The sequence below is a fragment of the Trichosporon asahii genome (assembly GCF_000293215.1).
Source record: "Trichosporon asahii var. asahii CBS 2479 unplaced genomic scaffold scaffold00009, whole genome shotgun sequence".
NCBI classification, from domain to species: Eukaryota; Fungi; Basidiomycota; class Tremellomycetes; order Trichosporonales; family Trichosporonaceae; genus Trichosporon; species Trichosporon asahii.
This window is the reverse complement of record NW_014040915.1, coordinates 1,323,812-1,347,840: the sequence shown is the minus strand read 5'-3', so window position 1 is coordinate 1,347,840 and position 24,029 is coordinate 1,323,812. Positions and strand designations below refer to the sequence as shown.

At 59.0% G+C, this 24,029-nt stretch overlaps 9 protein-coding genes and 2 non-coding genes across 11 annotated transcripts; 7 read left to right on the top strand and 4 right to left on the bottom strand.

Moving 5' to 3' along the window:
- Positions 1–444: 444 nt before the first annotated feature.
- On the bottom strand, positions 445–678 carry A1Q1_07267 (uncharacterized protein; the record flags this gene model as incomplete). The annotated part of the gene is made up of 1 exon (XM_014327503.1): positions 445–678. One exon carries the CDS (start codon positions 676–678, stop codon positions 445–447), a length of 234 nt encoding a protein of 77 aa, XP_014182978.1.
- A 947-nt stretch (positions 679–1,625) lies between these two features.
- A1Q1_t193 lies at positions 1,626–1,735 on the top strand. The gene has a single exon. It is a non-coding gene; the product is annotated as a tRNA-Glu (tRNA).
- A 240-nt stretch (positions 1,736–1,975) lies between these two features.
- A1Q1_07266 (uncharacterized protein) lies at positions 1,976–3,334 on the bottom strand (the record flags this gene model as incomplete). Its single annotated transcript, XM_014327502.1, has 1 exon — positions 1,976–3,334. One exon carries the CDS (start codon positions 3,332–3,334, stop codon positions 1,976–1,978), a length of 1,359 nt encoding a protein of 452 aa, XP_014182977.1.
- A 1,045-nt stretch (positions 3,335–4,379) lies between these two features.
- A1Q1_07265 (uncharacterized protein) lies at positions 4,380–5,961 on the top strand (the record flags this gene model as incomplete). Its single annotated transcript, XM_014327501.1, has 3 exons — positions 4,380–4,792; positions 4,857–5,315; positions 5,364–5,961. The coding sequence occupies 3 exons, from the start codon at positions 4,380–4,382 to the stop codon at positions 5,959–5,961; spliced, it is 1,470 nt and encodes a 489-aa protein (XP_014182976.1).
- Positions 5,962–6,308: 347 nt separating this feature from the next.
- On the bottom strand, positions 6,309–6,391 carry A1Q1_t188. Its single transcript has one exon. It is a non-coding gene; the product is annotated as a tRNA-Arg (tRNA).
- A 394-nt stretch (positions 6,392–6,785) lies between these two features.
- Positions 6,786–8,477, bottom strand: A1Q1_07264 (uncharacterized protein; the record flags this gene model as incomplete). The annotated part of the gene is made up of 1 exon (XM_014327500.1): positions 6,786–8,477. One exon carries the CDS (start codon positions 8,475–8,477, stop codon positions 6,786–6,788), a length of 1,692 nt encoding a protein of 563 aa, XP_014182975.1.
- Positions 8,478–9,743: 1,266 nt separating this feature from the next.
- Positions 9,744–10,883, top strand: A1Q1_07263 (taurine dioxygenase; the record flags this gene model as incomplete). The annotated part of the gene is made up of 1 exon (XM_014327499.1): positions 9,744–10,883. The coding sequence occupies one exon, from the start codon at positions 9,744–9,746 to the stop codon at positions 10,881–10,883; it is 1,140 nt and encodes a 379-aa protein (XP_014182974.1).
- Positions 10,884–14,561: 3,678 nt separating this feature from the next.
- A1Q1_07262 (uncharacterized protein) lies at positions 14,562–15,924 on the top strand (the record flags this gene model as incomplete). The annotated part of the gene is made up of 4 exons (XM_014327498.1): positions 14,562–14,594; positions 14,765–14,790; positions 14,872–14,945; positions 15,068–15,924. The coding sequence occupies 4 exons, from the start codon at positions 14,562–14,564 to the stop codon at positions 15,922–15,924; spliced, it is 990 nt and encodes a 329-aa protein (XP_014182973.1).
- Positions 15,925–17,660: 1,736 nt separating this feature from the next.
- On the top strand, positions 17,661–18,790 carry A1Q1_07261 (uncharacterized protein; the record flags this gene model as incomplete). Its single annotated transcript, XM_014327497.1, has 3 exons — positions 17,661–17,955; positions 18,031–18,103; positions 18,157–18,790. 3 exons carry the CDS (start codon positions 17,661–17,663, stop codon positions 18,788–18,790), a joined length of 1,002 nt encoding a protein of 333 aa, XP_014182972.1.
- Positions 18,791–19,660: 870 nt separating this feature from the next.
- A1Q1_07260 (uncharacterized protein) lies at positions 19,661–20,881 on the top strand (the record flags this gene model as incomplete). The annotated part of the gene is made up of 3 exons (XM_014327496.1): positions 19,661–20,162; positions 20,272–20,467; positions 20,590–20,881. The coding sequence occupies 3 exons, from the start codon at positions 19,661–19,663 to the stop codon at positions 20,879–20,881; spliced, it is 990 nt and encodes a 329-aa protein (XP_014182971.1).
- Positions 20,882–22,096: 1,215 nt separating this feature from the next.
- On the top strand, positions 22,097–23,488 carry A1Q1_07259 (uncharacterized protein; the record flags this gene model as incomplete). Its single annotated transcript, XM_014327495.1, has 1 exon — positions 22,097–23,488. The coding sequence occupies one exon, from the start codon at positions 22,097–22,099 to the stop codon at positions 23,486–23,488; it is 1,392 nt and encodes a 463-aa protein (XP_014182970.1).
- Between the last annotated feature and the right edge of the window lie 541 nt (positions 23,489–24,029).

The following is a 24,029-nucleotide window of genomic DNA, read 5'->3' as shown; positions in this document are numbered from 1 at the left end:
AGCTGGAGTGCGGAGCGTGTAGAGTGGAGCGCAGCGACGCCCGAGAGGCAGTGTCATGGCACAAATCGTGATACTGCCAGCTCGGGTTGTGTAGCGCGGCGCCGTCGGCGGTGTCCTGGCGCAAGAAGGACACGAGAGGGAAGCAACATGGTATTTTTGCATAAGCGATCAATTGGTGTAGGTGCTGGTAAAACTGTAGAGGCATGCATCAGTAGCCGACGCGGAGGTCGAGGGTGCGAGGGCCGGAGGCCCGAGACCGGAACATGACTCGTCGGGGCTGCAGACGCGCAGAGCGCAGAGCGAAGACTGGAGCACGAGATCCAAGCCGGAGGCTGAAGGCTGAGACCGAGCAGAAGTGGGGAGGACAAGGAGGTCAGAGGAAGTACTCGAGCCAAGATGCAAGCTGGAGAGACGATGGGCCTGATGTGTCTATGATGCATGTGTCTATGAGGGGATAGAGGCGAGGGCGGGCTTGACATTTCCGGACTCGACGCTCGTCCTGATACCGTCCTTGACCGTCGCCTGCTCGTCGCTCGTCAATGTGCGCCAATTGCTGCTGGCGCCGGTGGGCGAGTCAAAGTCCTGCACCTTGTCCCACCTCCCTTCTCCCTGGCCCTGGCCCCCTTCTCCTCCCTCTCCTCCCACTTGCACTTCCTCTTCCCGAAACGGTGCGGGCATGGTGTAAATAGACCTACACCCCTCGATAACGGGATAGCTCTGAATGCCCAAACTCAGGAGGACAGAGGAGGAATCGTGCAGTCTGAACTGGGCGCAGTTCGGGACTGAGAGCACGCAGGATGCCAGGCGGTGTGCTAGCACGCCCACGGGCGAGGAGGGCAGGAGGAGGAGACACGACGAGAGACGGTCGAGATGGAGATTGCGCAGGGGGCAGGAACGGAGGTCGATGAGGCAATGGGCCAGACTTGAGAGCGTGAGGGTTATATCTCGCTCTGAGCCTGATGGGGATAGGGGAGGAGCGATGTCCGCCGCTGTTAGCGTGGCGCCACTCCGCCCAGAGAGGGTGTATCCCTCGTCCTTCTTCCCCTTCTCCCTCTCCCCCTTGCCCCCCTTGGAATGTTATATAACGGCGCTAGACGATGGAAAAATCTACATGGACGGAGTAGCGCGACTGCATTGTGCCGTTGAGATTACTGCGAAAAGCGAGATACCGGCCTTCATGACGGGTTGGTCACACCTTCATGTCGTCTTCAGACCATGAAATTAGCGTGGTCTATAGTGTAAAAGCCACAGTATGACACACGCTGGCAAGGCCTTCTGCTCGCGTGTCGTTATCTGCATTTCAGGACGTTCAGTCCGAGCTGCCGAGCGAGCCGGACTACGATTTACGGAATGGGGAGACAGTGTTCTTGAAGCGCATGACCGAGCTACACTATACTGTGCCAACAAACGTCTCTCTGCTCCAGGTCCAGGGTCCGGTGATGACAGAAAGACAGAATCTTTCTGTCTGTACTGCCGTCCTTGATCCGTTGCCGGCTTGGTGGAACGCATCTACTGGTCCCCCGATGGCGTGGCAGGCTGCGCCTCTGAACATCTCCTTCAAGAACCTCTTCCTCTTCCCACTCGATCCTACCGTGAGCTACACCATGAAGATTCTGCCTCTGTCCTCTTCGCTAGTATATCGGTTAGTATAATCGCCTCTCAAGCGAGAGCCAGTCCTCTTCCTTCTGCGAAGATGGGTGCGCGATAGAGCAGGGTTCGACTCCCTGGCGGAGAACACGGGCTTCGTAGATCCCTCTTTTGGACTTCTGGGGCTTGGTTTTGGTACACAGGACGAGGGGCGGGGAGGGCTGGAGTGGCCGGGGTGCGGGGAGGGCGGTTTCGGCGAGTGGCTCACGTTGGGGGAAGACAGTATGGATATTGGAACTGACATGACGCGGACTATGTTCACAACAGGCACTCTTAATCGACACGGCCACGATTCAGTACACGCATCAACGCCTCATATGGAAGCGGTCTACCCAGGCAGAGGGCGGGGGCTTGGCTGGAAGCGAGGATCTGGCTGGGAGCGGGGGCTCAGCTGGAAGTGGGTTCTGCGACTGGGTCTGCTGTCTTCGTGGCGGACTTGCCGTTGGACCTGCGGCGGCGGCGGCAGCTGTAGCCCCGTAGGCGGCTCAAAGCACGGCCTCATCGGCGACATGATCGGTATCGGGGGAAGATATGGCCCTTGCTCGGGGTAGGGGCTGAACGGGACGGTGTTCGGGCTCATTGCGTTGACGCCGGTCAAGCCACCATGCACGGGACCGTGTGTTACGTTGCCCAGCTGGTCGGTGTACAGTTGCGGCGGCAGCTGCGGGTATTGAGGACGGTGTTGGTTGGGAGGGAGTTGATGGTCCTGCGCCGGAGGGTAGGGCGAGTGCTGGCTCGGAGGGTAAAGTGATTGCTGAGGAGGGAAGGGCGAGAGTTGAGGGGGGTAGGGCGAGTATTGAGGAAGCTGTTGCTGCTGCTGGATCCACTTCCGCTCATGTGGAAGATATCCGAGGACAGCAGACGGTGGTGGCTCTTGTGCGCTGGGAGGCGGGCTGAAAGCCCATCCTCCGTTCGCCGTCAGTGGAGGCATCGACATCCTCGCTGGACCGTTCTGTGGCGGGTGATGCAGGCCAGGTGGCGGCATCGACGTCTTTGCGTCATGCGATAGGGGCGGAGCCGAGCCCCGCGGCACGTAGCGGCGAGAAGACGGCGGCGGCATTGATGACCGCGTTGAGGCCCGCGGCTGCAACACAGATGGCGTTGGAATGTGACGGTCGCTGGGGGATACAACGGGGTCAAGCGGGGAGTAAGCTGACACTGGCCGGCGGATCGTTCGACTGAACCATTCGCCACTCTCGTCGGTCCACCCTCCAGAAGAAGAGGCATGGCCGTGCTCATCCCGACGCTTGACGTTCTCCTGGGCGAGTGCGACCCTGGAAATGTACTCCTGCGTTGCTGGGGGATTAACCCGCCCCAGAGCCTCAGCGGCGGTCATGACAGCCTTCTTCCTCGGCACGCCCGGTACCCACTGCTCAAACTCCTTCTCCTCCTTGATCTTCGCCTTCCCCTTCCCGTTGCGCGTGCTGGACTCTCCATCCAGCGTGCCATCAGCGCCGCTCCGGGTCGACCGCTTGAAGCTAAAGTTGTTCAGCTTGTCGCGCAGCTGCTCCTTGAGTGTGGGCGTCGCTACCGATGGGAGAGATGGGACTGCCGATGGTCGAGCGGAGTTCTGCCCACGGGCGGAGGAAGGGACGAACTCGAGTCCTGGCCTCCATGTCGGCTCGATCGACGTTAACTTACGGTTGCGCCTGTCCAGAAGCGTGCCGGGCGGCGAAGGTGCTTTCATGGCCGGGTTGTCAGTGATGAGCACGCTCTGATGTGGCCGGGCATTGCTTATGTAGCAACGCCAGTTCATCAGACTCAACGGCGCACACAAAGCCCCGGAGGTGAGAAGCGTTTTTTGACCGGCCAGACAATCAGCTCACAGGGAGCGAGACTGCGAAGCTGACGAGAGCGACGACATGAACGACACTGATGCAGTCGTCATTGTCAAATATCCACTCGACACACATCACAAGGAGACCAATCTTCAAGCGCGCAGTCACAGTATAGATGGTGTCGGCCATGCTGACTTTACATGACGAATAACCATCAGACATTGCCACACACCTCCACCCATCATCACCAGCGTAACTCAGAACGGTGTTTCAGCTCACCTTCAGCTCCTCCAGACACCCTTCTCCAAGCATGCATCCGTCCCAGGGGTCCAACTATGTACTTGAGTCCTGCTGAACAGTGCTCGAGTCGTACTCAGACGCCTTGCCATGGGCCACGCGACCATTCGAAAACGTCGCGCGGTTCCAGGAGACGCCGCTGACGGCGTCGGTGCGAGCGCTGAGGTTCCGCGCCTTCTTGACATCGTTGGGACTACCCTCTCACTCACTCATCTCTCTGCTTTACCCCCAACCTCTCACATATGCGGAATTGCCCTGCCACTCATTCTTCGGCCAACGCTGATCCTTGCGAACCTAGCCTCCGCGACCACCCGTGGCACGTGGTCGCAATATTCGTATTTATGTCCCCGAATTTCGGGCGACGATCTACCCGGCGGCGCCAGTCACTGATCAAAGGACGATTCCTGGCAGACCTTCTGTGTGAGACAGCTGAGGACCCCACTCATTGCGTCGAACCCCAAGCGCAGGAACCGGTGCAGGGTTGGCGAATGCAATGACTTCTCACGCCCCTAGTCAAGTACCAGTCGACTCACTGACTATCTTCTGGACCGTCTCGGCCCTCTACTCAGCCCATTACCTGCATCGTACAGTCCACATTTCCTCATCTGGTGTACTGCCCTGTCGTCTCCAGTCTCAATTCTGTGCCTCTTGCTTGTCATGGCCATACAACGTCTCTCCTCCAGAGCTGCGGCCCAACGGCTTGTCGCCAACTTCACAATCGATGGTGTCTCTCCTTTCCATAACATCGATCCCCAGTGGACCTACGAGTGGTCCGACGACGAGGCGTTGTTCCATCGCACTACTCCTCTACAGCCATCGGACTCGACGTCGTTCCGCATCAACTTCGTAGGATCCAGCTTCCGCCTGATTGGACGTATCAGCGGCTCGAATGCGTCCGGCTCTGTCAATGGTGGCAACCCTAGTACGTTCGTCACCCACGATGGCATGACCGAACTTCTATCGGATGTTGCAGCCAACAACACGCTTGTTCAAGTTGAAGTGAACTACGGCCCTGAAACCTTCATCGAATATAACAGTCTGCAGTATAACATGACGATCGTGACCGAAGCGTGAGCCGCCTGAACCATTCCTGAAGCTAACCACCTGGAGTCCGACCTACGATGCGATGGTTAGCGGTTCGAGTGAGGTTCCTACTCTATTGAATGGGGAACTCAATCCATCAATCCAAGTATCAACCTTTAGTTCGGGAGACATATTTCAGGACGTTCAGTCCGAGCTGCCGAGCGAGCCGGACTACGATTTACGGAATGGGGAGACAGTGTTCTTGAAGCGCATGACCGAGCTACACTATACTGTGCCAACAAACGTCTCTCTGCTCCAGGTCCAGGGTCCGGTGATGACAGAAAGACAGAATCTTTCTGTCTGTACTGCCGTCCTTGATCCGTTGCCGGCTTGGTGGAACGCATCTACTGGTCCCCCGATGGCGTGGCAGGCTGCGCCTCTGAACATCTCCTTCAAGAACCTCTTCCTCTTCCCACTCGATCCTACCGTGAGCTACACCATGAAGATTCTGCCTCGATACGATGGCAAAGAGTGCGGCGTCAATATGATCCGAACCTACCCTTTCTTCTAGTAAGACATGAAATTAGAGCCCAGGATGCCTCCGTTGACAACCTTCAGCAACCCCCGCAACGAGCACCAAACAAACAGCCCAACGATCCCCTCAGGCGACGGCAGCGAGAGTGGACATCAAGGATCGAACCACGCCTCCATAATTGTCGGAGCTGTCATTGGCGGCGTGAGCTTCATAGTCATCGTCACGTCTCTGATCGTCTGGCTCATTCGTCGCTACCTCCGCCGCCAGCGCGAGTCAGCTCTACCCGATCTGTTCTTAGTGGATGAGGGCGACCCTATATTGAACCCGTTTATTGCCAACGGGATCACACGTACTTGTCCAGAAGAAACTGGACCTCGCAAGCGAGAACCACCCACTGGTAGAACAAGTGGCACGAACCAACTACCACCGGTCCACGCGCTTCTCGTTCAAGAGGAGGATGCTGAAGATGTTGGGGATGAGAACCACCCTGTCGAGGTCTTGCCACCTAGATACCGCTCTGGGAGGAGAAACCCAATCACCAGAGGGTCAGACGCCCCTGTCATTCCCAGTGGGAAACAGGCACTGCGCACTAGAAACCCGGATCCGCCGAGCCGACCAAGTAGCCCTGCGAGTACCGTCTACACCTTTTACCCGGCACGATCAACCCTTTCTGCCTCGTGACCTCCGTTGACCACGACACGGTGCACACTGTACATCACATCGGGATGCATGATTTCCAGAGGCGCCCTTTTTCCAGAGGCAACAACACGTAGAAAAGCATTTCGAACGCCGCATTTCTACTCGTTGTTACCACTGTAAGCCTATCGCACGAGCTGTGCAGGGCACAGTCTAGGCCCTCAAAGGGCGCACTGGGTGAAACATGGGGCGTAGTGGTCGGCCTCGTGGTTGTGGCACTTTGGCGAATATGCGCTCCAACGACTACACTCGATGCTCCAGGTTCCAACCACTCCTCCTCTCTTTCCAGAATCCAAAAACAACTCTAACACATCATCAGGATGCGCTTAAAAAGGTCACGACGGGGATCGAACCCGCAATCTCCTGATAACTCCGAAAATCGTAGTCAGACGCCTTGCCATTGGGCCACGCGACCGAGATGGAAGTGAACGGCCGGGCGGGATGACGAAGGCTCTCGCGTCGGATCGAGGGTGAACTTCACGACTGTCGTAGTTTACGCAGTCCTTGCATTACTTAGACTGTCCTACAGCTCATAGGAAGGTAGATATAACGCGCTTATCTCTTCCAACCAGTCCCCCGCAGCTTGTCGGAGTTGCGGACGCCGGAAAAGTGCCCAGCCAGGCTGTGTTCTTTCAAGTCATGACGTTCATACCCATGCAAGATGCCATAGAGTTACAAGCAGTGAAAGTGTACTACTGAGAGTCCCGGGGTGAGAGTTGGATCTACTACCCAGTCTATGTCTCATCTAGATCCCAGCCTTCCGTAGGCTATTTCTTATGTTACAGTATGCGCGGCGCGCTTTTCCCACCTCAGTGCTTGAAGCGGAAGTCGAGGCGCTTGTTGCCCTTATCCGTGGTGGTGGAAAGGTAGTGCGCTTTCTCCTCCTGAGTCATTGCGTCCCACTTCTTGGCGCGCGACCGGTTGCGGGTCACGTACCAGAACTTGGCGAAGCCGAAGAGAACAAGCGAGGCGACGACGAGACCAAGCAGCACGCGGTTGCCCTTGTGGTAGTAGGGGGCATCGCTGGGCTGGTAGATGTTTGAGGCGATCAGGGTCGCAGCCTGAACGAACATGTTGTACACGGATGAAGCCACTGTGCGAGTGCGGACCGAGCCAGAGTTCATCGAAGTCATAGACACGATGATGGGGTGGCAGTATGGGTAGCCCGTGATGAGCGACAAGAGCGCCCACCTAGCCCACTTGTTCGTGCTGTCGGGAATGCAAACAAGAGCGATGAAGAGGATGAGAAGCCACCAGCCCTTGATCGAAGCGGTGAGGAGACGCTGCTGGCTGCGGTTCTGGAGCCAAGTCATCCACAGGATGTTGATGATGGTGAGGACCTGGCTCGGAATCGTGAGCAGGTTGGTGTGGAACGTGCTGAAGCCGAGGTCACGAAGCGAGAGCGTGAAGTAGGTAGAAACCGTGCCGGTGGGGATGAACATGACGATGCCGAGGATGTAAAGGGGCCAAAGGTCAAAGTCGCAGAACGAGTCCCAAAGGTCGCGGAAGCCAAGACCCTCGCGGTTGTGCATGCTCGACTTGGTCGGATCGTCACGGAGGACCTTGTTGACAATGATGACCTCCTCGCGCTCGGTGAACCAGCCCTTGTGGAAGCGGCGCTTGGTCTGCGTAGGCCCGGCCGGCATGTACCAGAAGGCCCAGGCACCAATGAGGAAGGTGATCGCACCCTCGATAGCAAAGAGCCACTTCCAACCTTCCCAGTTTGTGACGTGGCGAAGAGAGAGCAGGCCCGCGGCGAGGAAGGCTCCGACAATGTTGGTGACCGTGAGCGAAATCCAGAAAATGCCGAGGCGGATGGTGAGTTGGTTGGCCGTGTAGTAGTACGACAGGTAGAGGATCGTGTCGGCGATGAACCCACCCTCGATGAGACCGAGGAGTGAGCGAGTGATGAAGAAGCCAGTCTTGTTCACCATCAAACACTGCATGATCGACACGAGCGACCATGACATCATCTGGATCGGGATCCAGACGTCGGAGCCGAGCTTCTTCGAGATAAGCTGCGACGGCAGCTCGGCGAACAGGAATGAGGCGTAGAAGATGGTCTGACCGATGTTGTAGTCACCGCGAGTCATGTGGAGGTCGTCGAGCATGTTGTCGGAGACAGCATTTCCAATGTTGTATCGGTCGAGGTTGAGCGCCGAGAAGCAGATACACGCGACGAGACACACGCGAATGTCGATCTTGCGGTACAGCTTCTTCTCCTCAGCCTCGGTCCAGGTAGCGAGCGGGTCCCATCGGTGCTTGGACTCGTACGTGTCAGGGGGCTCGTAGAACCGGTTGATAAGGTCGGCATCGGCAGCAGATGAGGACTCGTATGGCACAGACTGGTCGGAGGGCGAGCCAATGTACTTCTCAGGGTCTTCTGAAGTGTCGGAGAGCGCTGGGGAAGTAGGCGACGAGGATTTGGGCGAATGGTCGGCGCCGGCAATGGTGACGACTGAGTTTTGCTTGTCGTCCTTTCCAAGGTGAGGAACAGACATCTTGAGGGGCTTGTTGAGTGATGGGGACTACGGCCCTGCACTGCGAATGTTATATAACGGCGCTAGACGATGGAAAAATCTACATGGACGGAGTAGCGCGACTGCATTGTGCCGTTGAGATTACTGCGAAAAGCGAGATACCGGCCTTCATGACGGGTTGGTCACACCTTCATGTCGTCTTCAGACCATGAAATTAGCGTGGTCTATAGTGTAAAAGCCACAGTATGACACACGCTGGCAAGGCCTTCTGCTCGCGTGTCGTTATCTGCGAACCTAAAGCTTCTGTCCGAGGCCTGTGAGGCGTCGACGATGTCAGCAGAACTGAGTCTCCCTGGTTCCTGTCTCAACAGCTGAGCGGCATCTATGCATGGGGAGGAGATCAGCGACTGACATCGCAGGCAATACTCACCAAAAGTCACCAGGAACGCCGAGTGCTGCCACACGATTCGTCCAACGGCCCGCTGATAAGGGAACGTGCCTGAAAATTGCCGTGCTCTGCGCTGCGATATGAGGCGCCATCACGCCATCCATCATTGTCCTTTGCGACATTCTCCACATACTAGCGTAGTTTCAACCGCAGTTGATGCCATCACGGACGCCTCTACGCTCGCTAACACCCACGCACGGCCCGTACGACCCAGCTTTGCTGTAACCGAACGGTCATTCCGGCCTGACAACGGATCGTCGCTGCTCGTCCGACTCACCGTCGCGCGGCTCGGCAGGTGCCTGGCGCTTACGATGTGTAAACCTTCTCGGTCGGCTGGAGGATACACGCCGATATCCAATGTACGGCGGCCGTCCGGTGCGTCGTGATCGGTGGTCACCCTCTGCAGTGTGTAAAGGAGGGCCCTGCCCACCACCACTCTGCTGCTGCGACTGGAACGTGGGCTGGAACGTGGGCAAGGTACCCCAGAGTAGTTCCTTGGCTATTCACCAAAGCTTTGCATGCGCACGCCTACTCCATGTGAACAGCTCAGACGACTTGTCGAGTGACGTGACGTCGTAAGGAATGGGGGGTCGGCAACTTGCATGCCAGCGCCACCGCAAGTTATATCACGCAAGCGATGATGATGCCGGAGATGAGCGAAGGTTGATATTGATCGCGGTCGTCCCGACCTCTATGCTGGAACTCCCGGCGCCCGACCGCACGATGGTCGAGGGGGTATATAGCTCTTCGCAGCGACGCACGCTAACCTTCAGAACCAACAATCGCAGTCGTCACCTCACCGCCTCTCCTACCAAACGAACAAGACAAGCAGATCCGCCATGGCCCCCGTCGCAGTTGAGTCCCAGGTGCTTCCCACCACCATCGAGAGCCTGAAGGACGGCATCTCCTCCGTAACCGTCACCGAGTCGCGCAGCTCCTCCCCCGAGGCGCCCGAGTTCGACTTGAAGGCCTACAGCTCGTTCGACAACACGCCCTCGATCGGAACCGAGTTCCGCGAGTTCGCCAAGGATGGCAAGCCCGTCCTCGACATCCGCACCGTGCTCGCCGACGACACCAAGCTGGCCGCGCTGGGCCGCCTGGTGTCTGAGCGTGGCGTCGTGTTCTTCCGCAACGCCCAGATCACGCCCGAGGAGCAGCTTACGCTCGTCGACAAGCTCGGCAAGTTTGGCGGCAAGCCCGACACGTCGCGCCTGCACGTGCACCCGTGCACGCAGGAGGGCCAGGAGGAGCAGGAGGAGATCACGATCGTGAGCAACAAGTACGTCTTTGGGCGCTCGTTCAAGCGCAACGACAACGATATCCTCTCCCGGCGCCCTGGTGCCAAAGAGTGGCACTCGGACATCACCTTCGAGCCCGTTCCGTCCGACTATGCGTCGCTCGTGATCCGCAAGCTCCCCGAGGTCGGCGGCGACACGCTCTGGGCCTCGGCGTACGAGGCGTACGACCGCCTCTCCCCCTCGTACCAGCGTCTCCTCGAGGGCCTCTCCGCACTCCACAAGGGCGACGGCTTCATCTACCTCGCCAAACTCGCCGGCCTGCCTCTGCGCGAGGGCCGCGGAGCGCCCGAGAACGTCGGCCAGGACCTCGAGGCCATCCATCCCGTCGTCCGCACCAACCCTGTCACGGGCTGGAAGGGCCTGTTCGTGAACCAAAACTTCACCAAGCACCTCCTCGACACCGAGTCCGGCAAGCGCCTCCCCGAGGCCGAGAGCGAGGCCATCCTCACCTACCTCTTCGCGCTCGTTGAGGGCAACCACGACCTCCAGGTCCGCTTCCGCTGGGAGAAGGACTCGCTCGCCATCTGGGACAACAGGAGCACCTTCCACGCCGCCACCAGCGACATCGACGGCGGCCTCCGCGAGGGCACCCGCTCCGTCTCCCTCGGCGAGAGGCCCTACTTTGACCCCAAGAGCCTTACCCGCCGCCAGGCGCTCAAGAAGGCTGCCGAGGATCAGTAATCACAGCAACAGCTTGAGAGGGTTATGGTTTCGTTGTACATATAGCATGAAAGCATGAATTGGGTACCATGGCCTGTAGTGAGCAAGAGAAAGCGAAGACTTGGATCGTCGAAGGAGAGGATTCGGGCCGCGACGACACCTCAACGCGGTATACAGCTCGCGTGAACGTTCCTGTCGATCCATGCCCAGTGATCGATCGTAAGGCGGGCTTGAAGATCGTACATCGTGTGCCATTAGGGCCGTCAAATAAGTCGTGGTAAGCCCAACGTACCTGGTCAGTGGCTGTTTCAGGTGTGCCCAGAAGCTTGGAAAGGAAATTAATCGTGACACTAGCATATCCCATACAGGAGGACCACTTGAGCGCGCGCAAGGGTGCGCGTGATAAGACGTCGATAAGAACTCATTATAACCGGACCCGAAAGCTTAGGCGATAGCGTCGAGACACCCCTCGGCACAGCAACAACAGAGGACTGGGAATCAGCGATACCCGCGAAGAAATTGCCATAATTACCACCAGCAAGACAGGCGCAGCACGCGGTGCAGCAGCCACCGCCCGAGTCCTTCTGGGGAGCCTGCTGGACGTAGACCGGCTGCGGCGCGGGCTGAGGGTAGCTGACGTTAGCGAAACCCGATCTTGGCGCGCAGGGGGCAGCGCCAAGATGCCGAGCCAGACCTGGCATCTTGTAAAGGAGGTGTGCGTTACCCCCAAAGACTGGGTGCAGATGACATGACGCTAGTCACGATTGCACATGTCATTTGGTCACGGGTCGTGTACGCATCGACTTCTTCATGGGAACAATCATAACGAGCGTCCCCACGTGCGATACTCACTATCCGCCGGGCTGCTGGTAGCTCTGCTGAGGAGGGGGCGGGTAGTAGCCACCCTGCTGGGGAGGAGGGCCGCCGTGAGGCGCGCCGTAACCGGGCTGTCCGTATCCGCCGGGGCTGTGGTGGTCAGCGTCTTGAAATGTTGAGAAGAAGCAGTGTTGGGCTTAGACCGCACAGAGCGAGATGGGAAGCAATGCGCCGAATGGGCCGTGGACGACGCACTAGCGCCCCGATTGACCGCGCTATGTATCCCCACAACAGGAGGCAACACGACCCCGCATTGTGCAATCATCCGACGAGCCTTTGCAGACTTTGATGATCTTCAAGGGGAGGCTTGGATAGAAATTGTCGTAGCAAGCCCTGGCTGCTGCGCAGCAGCCAGATTCGACGTAGCCTTGGCGTAACCACTGCGGCCCACCTCATCTCTGTTGCCACCATCAACACAAAACGCAACACAGGAAGGCACTGCTGGGCGAGTGCCTCCTGCCCCTTGTTTCGCTGATCATGGGACGGTGGGCTTGAGAGAAAGTGGTAATGTCCGCGGGATCTGGCGCCATCGACGGCGTTGTCGTATTGTTCACCCGTGTGTTGACCCAAGAGCCGTGTGTGATGGAGGAAGGCACTTACTTTCCGCCGCCGTAGTACTGCTGTCAGCTATGTGAGGCTTTGCTCACTTACGTCCTGAGCCGACATGTTACTCTGTAATGGGAATTTGGAGATGAAGTGGAAAGTGTCAAGATAAGAAGCGGCAAGGGAGGGATGGCCAAATACCAGGAATGGATGTTCAGGGCTGAACCGTTTGCTTGGACTTGGGAGGCTCACCAGCTCACATTCATCTCGGCAGTGCTCTGCGCAGCAGTGGATTGTTGATGGACGCGCTCGCGCGTAGCGGAATCAAAAAGTCCTGGGCCGTTACGCCGGCATCGACCCACCTCTGGAATTCAACATCACGGCTATTTTCAGTCACAATGCTGCTCGTTTTGACCAGGCTGTTGCAACACTCTGATATCGCCCAGTCAAAGCGTACACAACTATGACATGGCTCAGTGTCTTGCAGAGCAGGGTTCCATCACTGCCAGGCGGCGTCTTGGCAGCGAGGGCACCGGCCTCGACACACAAGCCTCAGGCTACGGCCGCCGACGTCAGGCGGTGCGAGGAGGCATTCCTCTGCCGACGCTGCCGAGTAGGCGGATAAGTCCCCGAACGACTAGACGGGTTGCGTGGGCGGTGGTAGCTGGGTCAGACATGCCTTCGACTTTCAACACCTGCCCCATACTGTGCCCTCGATGAGCAGAGAAAGATGCCGAGGTTTGTCAGGTCCGGCCCACCTTTGCCACTCTATCTGACGGGATGCAGCAACTGATAACCAGCTCTCCCGTGCTTCTGAAACGAGCCGCTCCGTTGTTGTCACTTGAAACAGAGCACGTTTACCACGAGAGAAGCACGTTGCTTTTCGGAGACAGGTGCATCTCCGCAGAGTGATTTGCGTCCGTCTCACAGGACTGGCGACTCTGAGCTGATGCATGTCGAGGTTAAGCTGTTAGGGTGGGCGTGAGGGGTGGGGCCTCTGTCCCTAAGCCCCTGCCCGCAACCGACCGCCGAGAGTTCCGCCGACGCTGGGCTGCTGGGTATGGAGCAACTGGGCGACTAGCGGGTCGGGGTGGGGAGAGCGGGCTAGCAAGCGGGACCGAGGTTTGATAGCGAGTGCATCTCCAGCAACGTGCTTTCCCGATCCCGCGTTTTCGAGGAATCCAAACAGCGCCGCGATCAAAATGGGATGTTAGTGCACTGCTGTCGGAGCATCTTGCAAGAACCGACGCTAGAGCTTCGGCGTAGATTTGCCCCTAAAGATGACGAAGAAGCATAGGCCTCAGAAAGGTTATTACAGAGTTGCGTAGCCCTCGAGATGGAAGACCACGAGCGGTGCGTGGTGGAGGGCTACGAGCTCTGCAGTAAGGCACCCGCGCGTTTCCTGGCTTTCGTCCCAACCTGAGGGATGAGCAGGAGAGAGCACAAACACGTTTCGGGAGTGAGAATCAACGTAATCGAGAGCCTAAAAATTGAAAACGGGAAAGGTCTGTGCTAATCAACTGCTATTATATTTACACTCTGCATCCAGAAGTCGAAGGGTGCGCCCCCTCCTCTCGAGCCTGGCAGGATGGAGACTTTTGAGCAGAGCAAGGAGAGCACGGCTTAGAGTGGTCGAGGATGAGAGCTTGCAGACACATGACCTGGGAAGAAGGCAGGAGCGGAGGTGTGTACCAGGTTATTGATGCACGGAACTCTGGCCGGAATGTCTGTCAGAGGTAATTGAGCACGGAGGAGGAACAACCTACCACAGCCGCGGATCCCCAGGGAACAGGCATGCATTCGAAGTGATCAGCCACTCTAGTGCCATGCCAGGACGGACACCTGAGTGCGCCAGGAGCAAGGAAGCAACTGATCAGAGGCCGGGACGACAGCCCGCCTGGCCATGCCCGCCTGGCCGCACGCAGTCTGCCGCCTCGCTGCGAGCGGCGCGAAACCCCTGTGCCCTTGCATGGTACCTCTGACCCTGGACGAGCGATTCATCTAATCTTGTCACCGCCAGCCAGGACACACACTTCCAGGACACCCACATTCGAACACTCTCACCACCCACTAGCTTTTTCCTCCTATCTCCTTCTCCATCCTCATCATCTCCTTCCTCTCACCAACCTCCGCCTCCTTTCACCCCGACCACCTCCACCTCTTCTCCTCCGTCCGCATTCGACCGATTCGCCCTTCTTCACGGACTCGGCACCCGCACCCACGTTCTCTCAACTTTGACCCGTCTCTTCACACCCACCAACGCGTCTTACTTCAATCAAAATGGCCGCCGCCGAAGAGAAGCAGCAGGACAGCGTGAGTACTTCCACTTGGCGCGTGGAAGATGGCTAGACGCGTCCTCCGGACCGCTCTGTCAATGCGCACACAAGCATGGAGGGCGGTCCCGGGGCGACATTGCGGCCAGCACACCGGGCATCAGTTTCACACTTTCACTTTCAACTTTTGGCGGGACGCTGACCTCGTAGATTGAGCTCCTCGAGAAGGCTGAGGAGTGAGTCGGACACGCCGCGTTTCACTGCGCAAAGCAATGGCGCGGCCTCCCCGCTTCACTCGGTTCTCACTGACACTGCAGGGGCTCGGCTTCGTCCTCGGTCCGTCAGCACCAGCACCAGCAGCAGAAGAAGATCGTCATCCCTGGTGTCATTAGTGAGGGATCTAGGAAAGGCGACTACTGACGCGCAGTTATCCCCATCTGGATGGCATGCTCTATCTCTGTCATTCTTTACAACAGTGAGGTATCTGTGGAACCTCGAGTGACTGACCATCAGAATACGTCTTCACCAACCTTGACTTCCCCTACCCTGTCTTCCTGACCACCTGGCACCTGACGTTCTCGGCCATTGCTACTCGCGTCCTGCAGCGCACGACGACCCTCATCGATGGCGCCAAGGACATTGAGATGACTGTGAGTTTTGTTAACGGCGTTCAAACTGACCATCAGCGCGACCGCTGGGTTCGCTCGATCCTCCCCATCGGTGCCCTCTTCTCGGGCTCGCTCATTCTGTCGAACTATGCCTACCTTACGCTTTCGGTTCCCTTCATCCAGATGCTCAAGGCGTTCAACCCTGTCGGCATTCTCCTGATCTCGTTCGCTTTCAAGATCCAGGAGCCCAACGCTCGCCTGCTCGCCATCGTTCTGATGATCTCCCTTGGCTGCGCTCTCGCTGCCTACGGTGAGGTTCACTTCGAGCTGATCGGCTTCGTCTGTCAGTGCGCTGCCATCGCGTTCGAGGCCTCGCGTCTCGTCATGATTCAGATCCTGCTCCACGGAATGAAGATGGACCCCCTTGTCTCGCTTCACTACTTCGCCCCCGTCTGCGCGATCATCAACGCGTGCGTCATGCCTTTCATTGAGGGCTTCGCTCCCTTCCGTGACCTCCACAAGGTCGGCCTTCTCGTTCTCCTTTCGAACGCCGGTATCGCCTTCGCCCTCAATGTCGCTGCCGTTTTCCTCATCAGTGTTGGTTCGGGTCTTATCCTCACCCTCGCTGGTGTGCTCAAGGACATTCTCCTCATCTCTGCGTCCGTCATTGCCTTTGGCACGCAGATTACCGCCATCCAGGTCTTTGGTTACGCTATCTCGCTTGCGGGTCTCGTCACTTTCAAGACCACTGGCGGCAAGTAATTGCCTCGACGATCCACGGTGACGTATTAAACGCCACACGTTAGATGTGAGCGGGGACTATGGGTTCGCGGCTCTGTCCGGGCCTGTCTGTGCTCAGGAGGAGTGTGGGGAGAGGATGGAGTGGTGGGGAAGGACCACTCGGTGGCGGCGATCTGTGCGGTGTATTGCTCTACCTTGCTCCACCAGCATTGGCTTGGCCACAACACCAAGCACACCTGTTTCTTTTAGTTCTCAACCTTAGATAGACATCTCTGCCTGCACTATATGCTTTCTCATTTACCCCATACCCGATATCAACCGTCATGGACTATATGTGTGTCTGAAAGCAGCTGAACTTTCCGAGAACACGTGATTTTCGGGACAAGGAGAGGTGGTGCGAAGCGGGTATACCGAGTGAGGAGGCTCGAGAGCTTCGGAGGCATCCAGATCTGCGAGCCATGGCCGCACCTCCGTGGTGAGTCCGGGGGAGCGGGAAGTCGTATTCTAGCGAGGTGCTGAGACGTCCGAGACGGGAGCAAGTCCACGTGCCTCCCTCTATCTCAACGTTGCGGCGAGGCTCGGCAAGAGTTGTGGGAATGATCGGAGCGCCGATATTTCAAACCTGGAGGGGCCCGGCAGCCGGCGGCAACGTACAGTTTGGTCCCGCTTTCGAGCTGCTCCGTATGGGGGGAGCCGAGTGGCCAGTGCCCGCCAGTACCCGGAGCTGGGCCCCTGGGTGATCCTTGGCTGATCCTGGCTGGCCTGGCTGGCCTGGCTGGGTGCGGGCACTGCGGGGACAAGGGGAGGCAAGACACTCCGATGTCACGGTGACATAGCCACTGGCTGGAGTGGCCACGGCTCAGACGGCCAGACGGGCCAGACGGGCCAGACGCATAAGCGCAAGCTGTCCTCGCCGAACTGGAGCGAGGCCCCCCGCACCGCGAAGCACTGACTTTGGTTTTTTCCACCACGAAACCATTTCTCGTCTCGACAGACTCCATCCGGCTCATCCCGAAGGGCTAGTCACCACCATCATCAGTTGACTCCACTCGCATCTCCCACATCGCCCGACTTGCACACACACACACACAACAGATAGAAAAGAAGTCGCCCCTCCGATCAGATCGGCGCCACACTCCCCACCAACCTCACACACCAGTCACACCACTACGCTCACCACGCACGCTTGACGCCCTTCGCTGGCCGCGACCCAGTCCATCGACACCGACGACTTACTTCTGCTAGACTAGACCCGCACTAGACTACCCCCCTGCTGCATTTGTGTGAGTATCGCACCACTGCCCCAGCCTGGTGCCGCCTCCTCCGCTTCGGGGACAGCTGGCTCTTTTGGCGGCTGGTGGATTCCTCTGCATGTCTCACGGCGTTCCTCACGTCCTCGCTGCTGCTCGCTGTACGCTGCGCCAGGGAAGACGCCACTGGTACCACTGTACCTTGTGCAGGTCATGAGACATGCAGAGTCCGCACGGGTCGTGTGCTTGTTGATCCCTCTGTCCGAACAAGGTGCTGACCACTTATCTTCTTCCCTGGCATCGCCCGATCAAACACAATCACCTGCATTGCTCTTCGTTATCACCCTCGATCGCTGTCACATTTCAACTTCCGACCTCGCTTGCGCTATTTAACAACCCCGTCGCCTTTCCTCTCCCCCACTCACTACCCCGCCTCTTGTCTTCCGTCTTCCGTCTTGCATCGCCGCCCGACCTGTATCAATATCCAGCCTCATGTCCGCATCAGTCATGAACGCCCCCGTCCCCACGCTCCTCGTCGAGGATCGCTCCCGTTCACGCAGCACCGCGCCTCTCTCCGGCTCCAGCGCCGGCGGCACCAAGGCGCCCTATCGCTCTCCGCGGCTTGAGCGCTCTCGCTCGCGCCCGCGCTTCACGATCGACGCGCCGACGCGCGCCTTTGCAGTCACTATCGCCGAGGTCGTGCAGCTGCGCCAGGCCCGTGCCGAGTCGAACGGCAGCAACTCGCACGCCAACGTCGAGCTCATCGTCGACGTCCCCGTCTGGTCGAACGGTTGCTTCTCTGGTGAGTACTAATGCACAGGATGGGATTGGATGCCGCCACCGCCGAGCGAGTTGCATGCTCGTGCATTGCGCACAGCACTGCATCCTGCACACGACCAGCTGCATCTCGGCAAAGACGCAGAAGCTCGTCCGCCGAGTGCTTGTGCGGCGTGCGTCACCTGAGCATGGACCGGGTATGACTCACCGGCTGATGCGGTTCGAGGCTCACCCGTTGGGCCGTTGGGGTCGTGTGCGGATTCAGATGTGTTCTGAATCCGGTCGGCCTTGGCCGGCGAACTCCTGTGTCACTCGGCATCCTCCGCCATTGCCAGACTGCTGACATTCCAGACCTCTCGACGCTTCACTCGCTGCGCGACGTGACGCTCTCGCACGTGCACGGCCTCATCGCGCACCTCTCCGACGCCCACCTCATCACGGCCAAGTACCGTCTCCTGGCGTCGCGTCCCCAGCAGCTCGGCTGGGGCTGCATCCGCCTCGCTCCCTCGCCCCTCGACCGGGCTCAGCGGCGGCACACTGCTCGTCCGCCCCTCCCTTCCTCGCCTCGCGCGACGGTGCACAACTTTGACACGCGCGCCGCCACCCCGGGCGGACCGGTCCACTTCGACCCGCGGGCGAATGTCCAGCACTCTGTCTCGTTCGACGAGGCGGTCTACGACCGCCCGACCGAGGTCGAGGTCGAGCTCGTCCCGGGATACACGGAGGGGAGCGACAGCGACGAGGACGACGACCAGGAGCCCGACAGCCTCGTTGCCGCCGAGGCGCGCGAGAAGAGCTACAAGGAGGGCTCCGTCTTCACCATGACGATCAACGGGCTGCACTCGCTTGTCATGATCTAGCCGCGAGGCGGTGAGAGGCAGGTGATCAGAAGCAGCCCGACACACCAAGTGTAAAGTATTGTAGAGTAGACTTGTAACCCCGCGTCCTCGCGCACTGCAGCCAGCAGTGAAGGCGAGGCGTAATGACGATTGTATATGCATCATTCTTACTCCCACCGGTATCGCTTCCGTCTTGATACAAACCGTCTCACCGTACGCAGTGCCTCCAATGCCGGAAACGGTTGCTGAAACGGGCTAGAACCCCCAGTTCCAGCGAGATTCCAATGCCAGGGAAACACCTGCGTGCCGGGCGAAGGAACGAGGGCATGGGTTGGAACCGAAGGATGCGGAGGCAAGTATAAATAAACTCTTATGGGACGCGGGGACGAGGCGCACAGGCATACCGGCTGCGCCCCCCACGCAGATACAGCCTACCCCCTTTCTTCCTCATGGGCGCACCCCGCGTGTGTCATGTAGCATGAGCTGCGAGCTGGATCCCGTTGGGCGGACACGTCTGGACCTCCGGCCTCTGGCCTCTGGGCTTTTGGGTCGCGGAGGCGTCGCCTCCTGGGCCTGCGAGATTGCGGCGTAGCCCCGAACATGCGCTAATCGGACGCCAAGCGGAACGAAGGAAACGAGGGGGATGGGGTACGCGACGCGTCTCACGACCGGCGCGACCGGCGCAAGAACCAAGAACCAGCTCATGGCTTCAGAACCAAGGCTTACAAGCGCTGCGAGGCTGTTGCATGTGCCGCTTTGCACTGGACGCTTGATTGCTCTGCGCTTCCAACACTAGATCTGCTAAAAAACGACGATGCATCCATCCACTCCCTCTCTCACTCCTTGACATACTTCCCCCCGCACCGAGCACACAGCAGAGTCGAAGCTACGATGGCAGCAGTCGCCCCGCCGGCGCAACCGCCGCAGACGACGGCCGTCCAGCTCCCCGCGGCCCAGAATCCGCAGCTTCCCAATGCCAACCCTCAAACGACCTCTGCAGCTGCAAACCCAGCGAACCCAGCGAACCCAGCAAAGCCTGTCGAGACGACAAAAGAGCCCGCCAAACCTGAGCAGCCAGATGCGAAGACGGACACGAAGACTGCGGCCCTGCCAGGTCTGAAGACGGAGACAAAGGCGTCGTCCTCGTCCTCGCCCTCGTCGTCGCCCCCGTCGTCGGCGGCAAAGGCAGATGCGAAGGATAAGGACAAGGATCTGAAGACGTCCACAACAGATGCGAAGACGCAGAGCGCGAGCCCGACTCTGAGCGCCACCGAGCTCGCCACCACGGTGCTGGATGTCGCGGGCCAGCCGACGGTGCAGAAGCAGGCGCAGTGTGAGTACCTTGCCTCCCTTTCTATCTTGGATGCGAGAAGCGTTGTCGAGAGGAGCTTTCGTGGGTCCGGCCCTCGAGCCTTCGAGAAGCGACTTCAAGGGCCGGTTTCGGTTCGGTCTCAGCTGGGATGGGTTCTCCCGACTCATACTGAGACTGTTTGATCTGGCAGATGTGCCAAGCGATTGCATGAAACTGGTCAAGGACAAGGGCCGGAAGATGCGTGCAGCTGAAGGGGCTCATCCAGCTGACACTCGCAGACATCACGATCTTTCCGTCCGACTTTCCCGTCGAGAAGTGGGAGCCCAAGTCGGCCAAGTCGGTCGGGAAGGGGTATCTCTTCTTCGAGAACCAGCTGGGAGACAACAGTGCGTAGCCTGCGGACGAAGTGCGTGAGGCACTGTCAACATTACACTTCCCGGTTGCTCGCGTCAAAAATTCCGGTCGCCTCGCCAGCTCCTTCACAGTCCAACATATAGCTGACACACAGTGGTGCTCTTCGCGGTCGTCCTCGCCATCATGGCCGTCTTCATGGCCCTCCTGCTCCTTATCACGGGCTGGCAATCACGGAAGGAGGACAGCTACCTCCCCGTCGAGGCGAGATGGACCGACGGCCCGGACCGGCTCAAGAAGCCCGTACCGAGGGAGTTACTCCTGCAGCCGGGCCGCAGTCCGCCGCGCGGTCCACCCATGAACGCAAACCGCCCCCTTCCTGGACGACCAGGCCCAAGTGGACCGGCCCGCCGACCGCCCCCGCCGCCGATGTACGCCGTGGACCGTGACCCGAGCGGGTACCCGCCGCAACAGTGGGGTGGGGTCGGATACTCGCAGCCTGTTGTGCGCGCACAGCCGCAGGGGTATGCGCAGAGAGGGTTTCCGCAGCAGCCGCAGTTGAGGAGGCTGCCGAGCCAGAACCAGCATGGCTGGTGAGGCTACGGGCGAGCGTTGGCGAGCCTCTCGCCATTCTGGAGAAAAGCGAGGGGCCCACAGGAGGAGAGGGTAGGATATGGTCTTCGTGTACTTCTTGTCACATCTTGCTATAGTATAAATCGCCAGCGCTGGACGCCGGGATTCATTCTTGTCTGTACCTGTGAGAGATGTATGTCATGTCTACGCATACTCGAGCTTGCAGCTGCGGTTGCTGCGAGGCGAAGGGTGAAGGGTGGAGATGGGATTGCAGGGTACCGGTCCGAAACCGCCGAGACCTGAAAGGCATGCGGGGCCCCAGAGTCCAGTCACGTCTGCTGGGCCGCTGGGATTGTTGACATGAGACGCGTCTGACTTTCGCGTCATTCCTCGCTGTCTTTCCTCGTGTCTTGCATCCCTCACATTCCTACGACAAGCGACATCCACCTTAAGAGCACAAGAGCACCCGTTCTTGACATCAAGAGAGCGTACGGCAGACAGATCGAACAACCAACTACAACAGCAGGAAGATCGACACCCTGGACGCCCCTCTCCCGCCTACTCCTGAATCACCCCACAACACCCCCGCAACAGTACCAACAATGAGCGTAACCGTCCCCGCCATCCTGCTCCAGTCGCCCTTCTGGCGCACGAAGCGCGTCGAGACGCTCGCATCCTTCGCTACAGGCCAGCCAATAAGCGGCAGCATGCTCGACGTGATCCTAGAAGAGGCGGGGTGGCTCGCGACAAGAACGAAGGGATACGCCGCGCAGGCACTTTATGAGCGCGAGGACGCTGCGAAGCATCGGAGTGAACTCGCTGACGCTGCTGCGAAGCTGCATGCCCAGATTGAGGGTGTGGTCGTGGCTCAGAAGCGGGCGAAGGAGGAGGAGAAGGCGAGGGCGCGCAAGGCGCGGGAGAAGGAGTGGGCGAAAGTTCGCAAAGCGCAAGAGGAGGCGAGGAAGGCGCAGGAGGAGGAGTGGGCGAAAGCGCGCAAGGCGCAAGAGGAGGCGATGGAGAGGGCGAGGAAGGCGAGGAAGGCTCAAGAGGAGCAAAAGCAGCAGGCGAGAAACACGAAGCAAGAGGAAATGATGGAGGCGCGGAGGGCCGAGAGGGAGAGAGCGCGTAAAGCGCAGGAGGACGAGCGTCGCGCTCAGAAGCTGAAGGCGGCCGAAGAAAGGGTGCAAAGGGCGATGGCATGGGAGATCGAGGCGCACAAACAGCTTCATGGAGGGGGGAAGAAGCGAAACCTCTCGTGGCTCGATGACCTGGATGGCTCCACGCGGGCCGACGACGACGATGCCAGTGCGGCGTCCCGAGCAGAGAGGATTCCGACGGCGAGTACTCGTCGGAGCACCGAGAAGGAGTACTCGTTCGGCCAGATGTGTGAGCTGATGGAGAGGATGGATCGCGAGAGTCGTGAGCGGCAGGCGAAGAACGACGCCGAAACGAAGCGCCAGAAAGAACAGCGGGATGAGGTGGCCTCGCCCAAGGCCAAGGGCGACCGGATCACTATTGCAAAGGTGGCAACGACGCAGTCGGTCCCAAACTCGGCGACGAAGAGCAGCAAAACTGTCCTGACGCCGACAAAGACGACGCCCGTGACGAAACGGTCGACACCTTCCTTGATTGCCGATGCGAAAGCGTCGGTTCCTTCCTCGAAAGGACAAGCAGAGTTGCCGTGGACAACGACGCCATCATCCTCGAGCTCACAGGCTGAGGCTGGGCCATCGACGGCGGCCTCCCGGACGTTCGACCGGTCGCGCCCGTACAACCCCCTCATGGACCCCTACCCAGTGGCAGGGGTTATTCCTCCGCGCCCGAGCACGTCGACCTCTGTTCAACCCGTGGCCAGTTCATCGCGGACTTCCAAATTAACAGCGACGGTGCCATCGGACCCCACCCCGCCGTCGCCCCACACTTCTGCCGCCGACCTCAAGGACAGCATTGTAAAGGCCGAGGAGACGCTCACCGAGCACATCGAGTCCCTGCGCGAGAGCGTCACCGCGCAGTCAATCGAGCATGACGACATGCGGCGGGCGATCGGGCGTGTCGAGGCAAAACGCAAGGCGGAGCGCGCAGAGCGCGACCGGAAAGCGGGAGAACTCGGCCTCAGCGTAGGCAAGCTTGAAAACCGAGTTTGCAGCCTCGAGTTCAAGGACTACTATTGCGCGGACGAGTGGGAGTGGAATCACAAGCAGGGCCTCTTGGCCGCTAAGCGACAGAAGGCTGCGGACCGCATCGAGCAGAATGGCCGCGAGATCACGATCTTCGAGGTCCTTGCTGCTCCCAGGGTCGAGGACATGGAGCGCAAGAGTAGCACGCAGGACGAACGCACCAAGGCGTGTGGCAGCGTCGTGGCGCAGTTCGCCCAGCGGACCGATGCGCTCGAGGCGGGATTGAAGGATATCATGGCGACGCTGGAGAAGAGGGGCATGGCGGTGCCACAAGGGACGAACGTCAAGCGGCAACGCACCGCCTGAGCCCCTGATACCCGCGCTGTCCTATTAGCTGTTGAGGTCGTTGCGTCGCTGAGTTCCCGGGCGACCGCTATGCAAGCCGGTTATTCCCTGTCATGCAAGAGAGAGGCAAGATTCGCAGTCAGACGCCTTCCCATAGTGCCGCGCGACCTTGTTGTTAGTGAAGCAGTGAGCTTGGTCTCGTCGTGCCAACCCGAAAGCCTCACGTGACATATCGTCACCTCAGTCGAGAGCAGAATGCTCAGCCTCATCGATATGTTTTCGCTGCACAGAGGACAGGATTTACGATGCCGCAGCGAAGACTGCAGAGTCTGGTCTGAGAGTTGATAGCAGCTCAAGCCCCATCGAGCTTGGACAAGTAGCCGAGGCGATCCAGCGACGCGAGGATCAATCTAAACCTTGACCATATATTGTCGGCCTGCCTCGGAAACGTCCTGGCATGAGTGGCTGCCACGCATGGTGCCACTGCTAATGGCGGGTACTGCTTCCTTGGCGTAAGAGAGAATGGCGAGAGTTGGATGATTTCCGCGACTGAGATTATCAT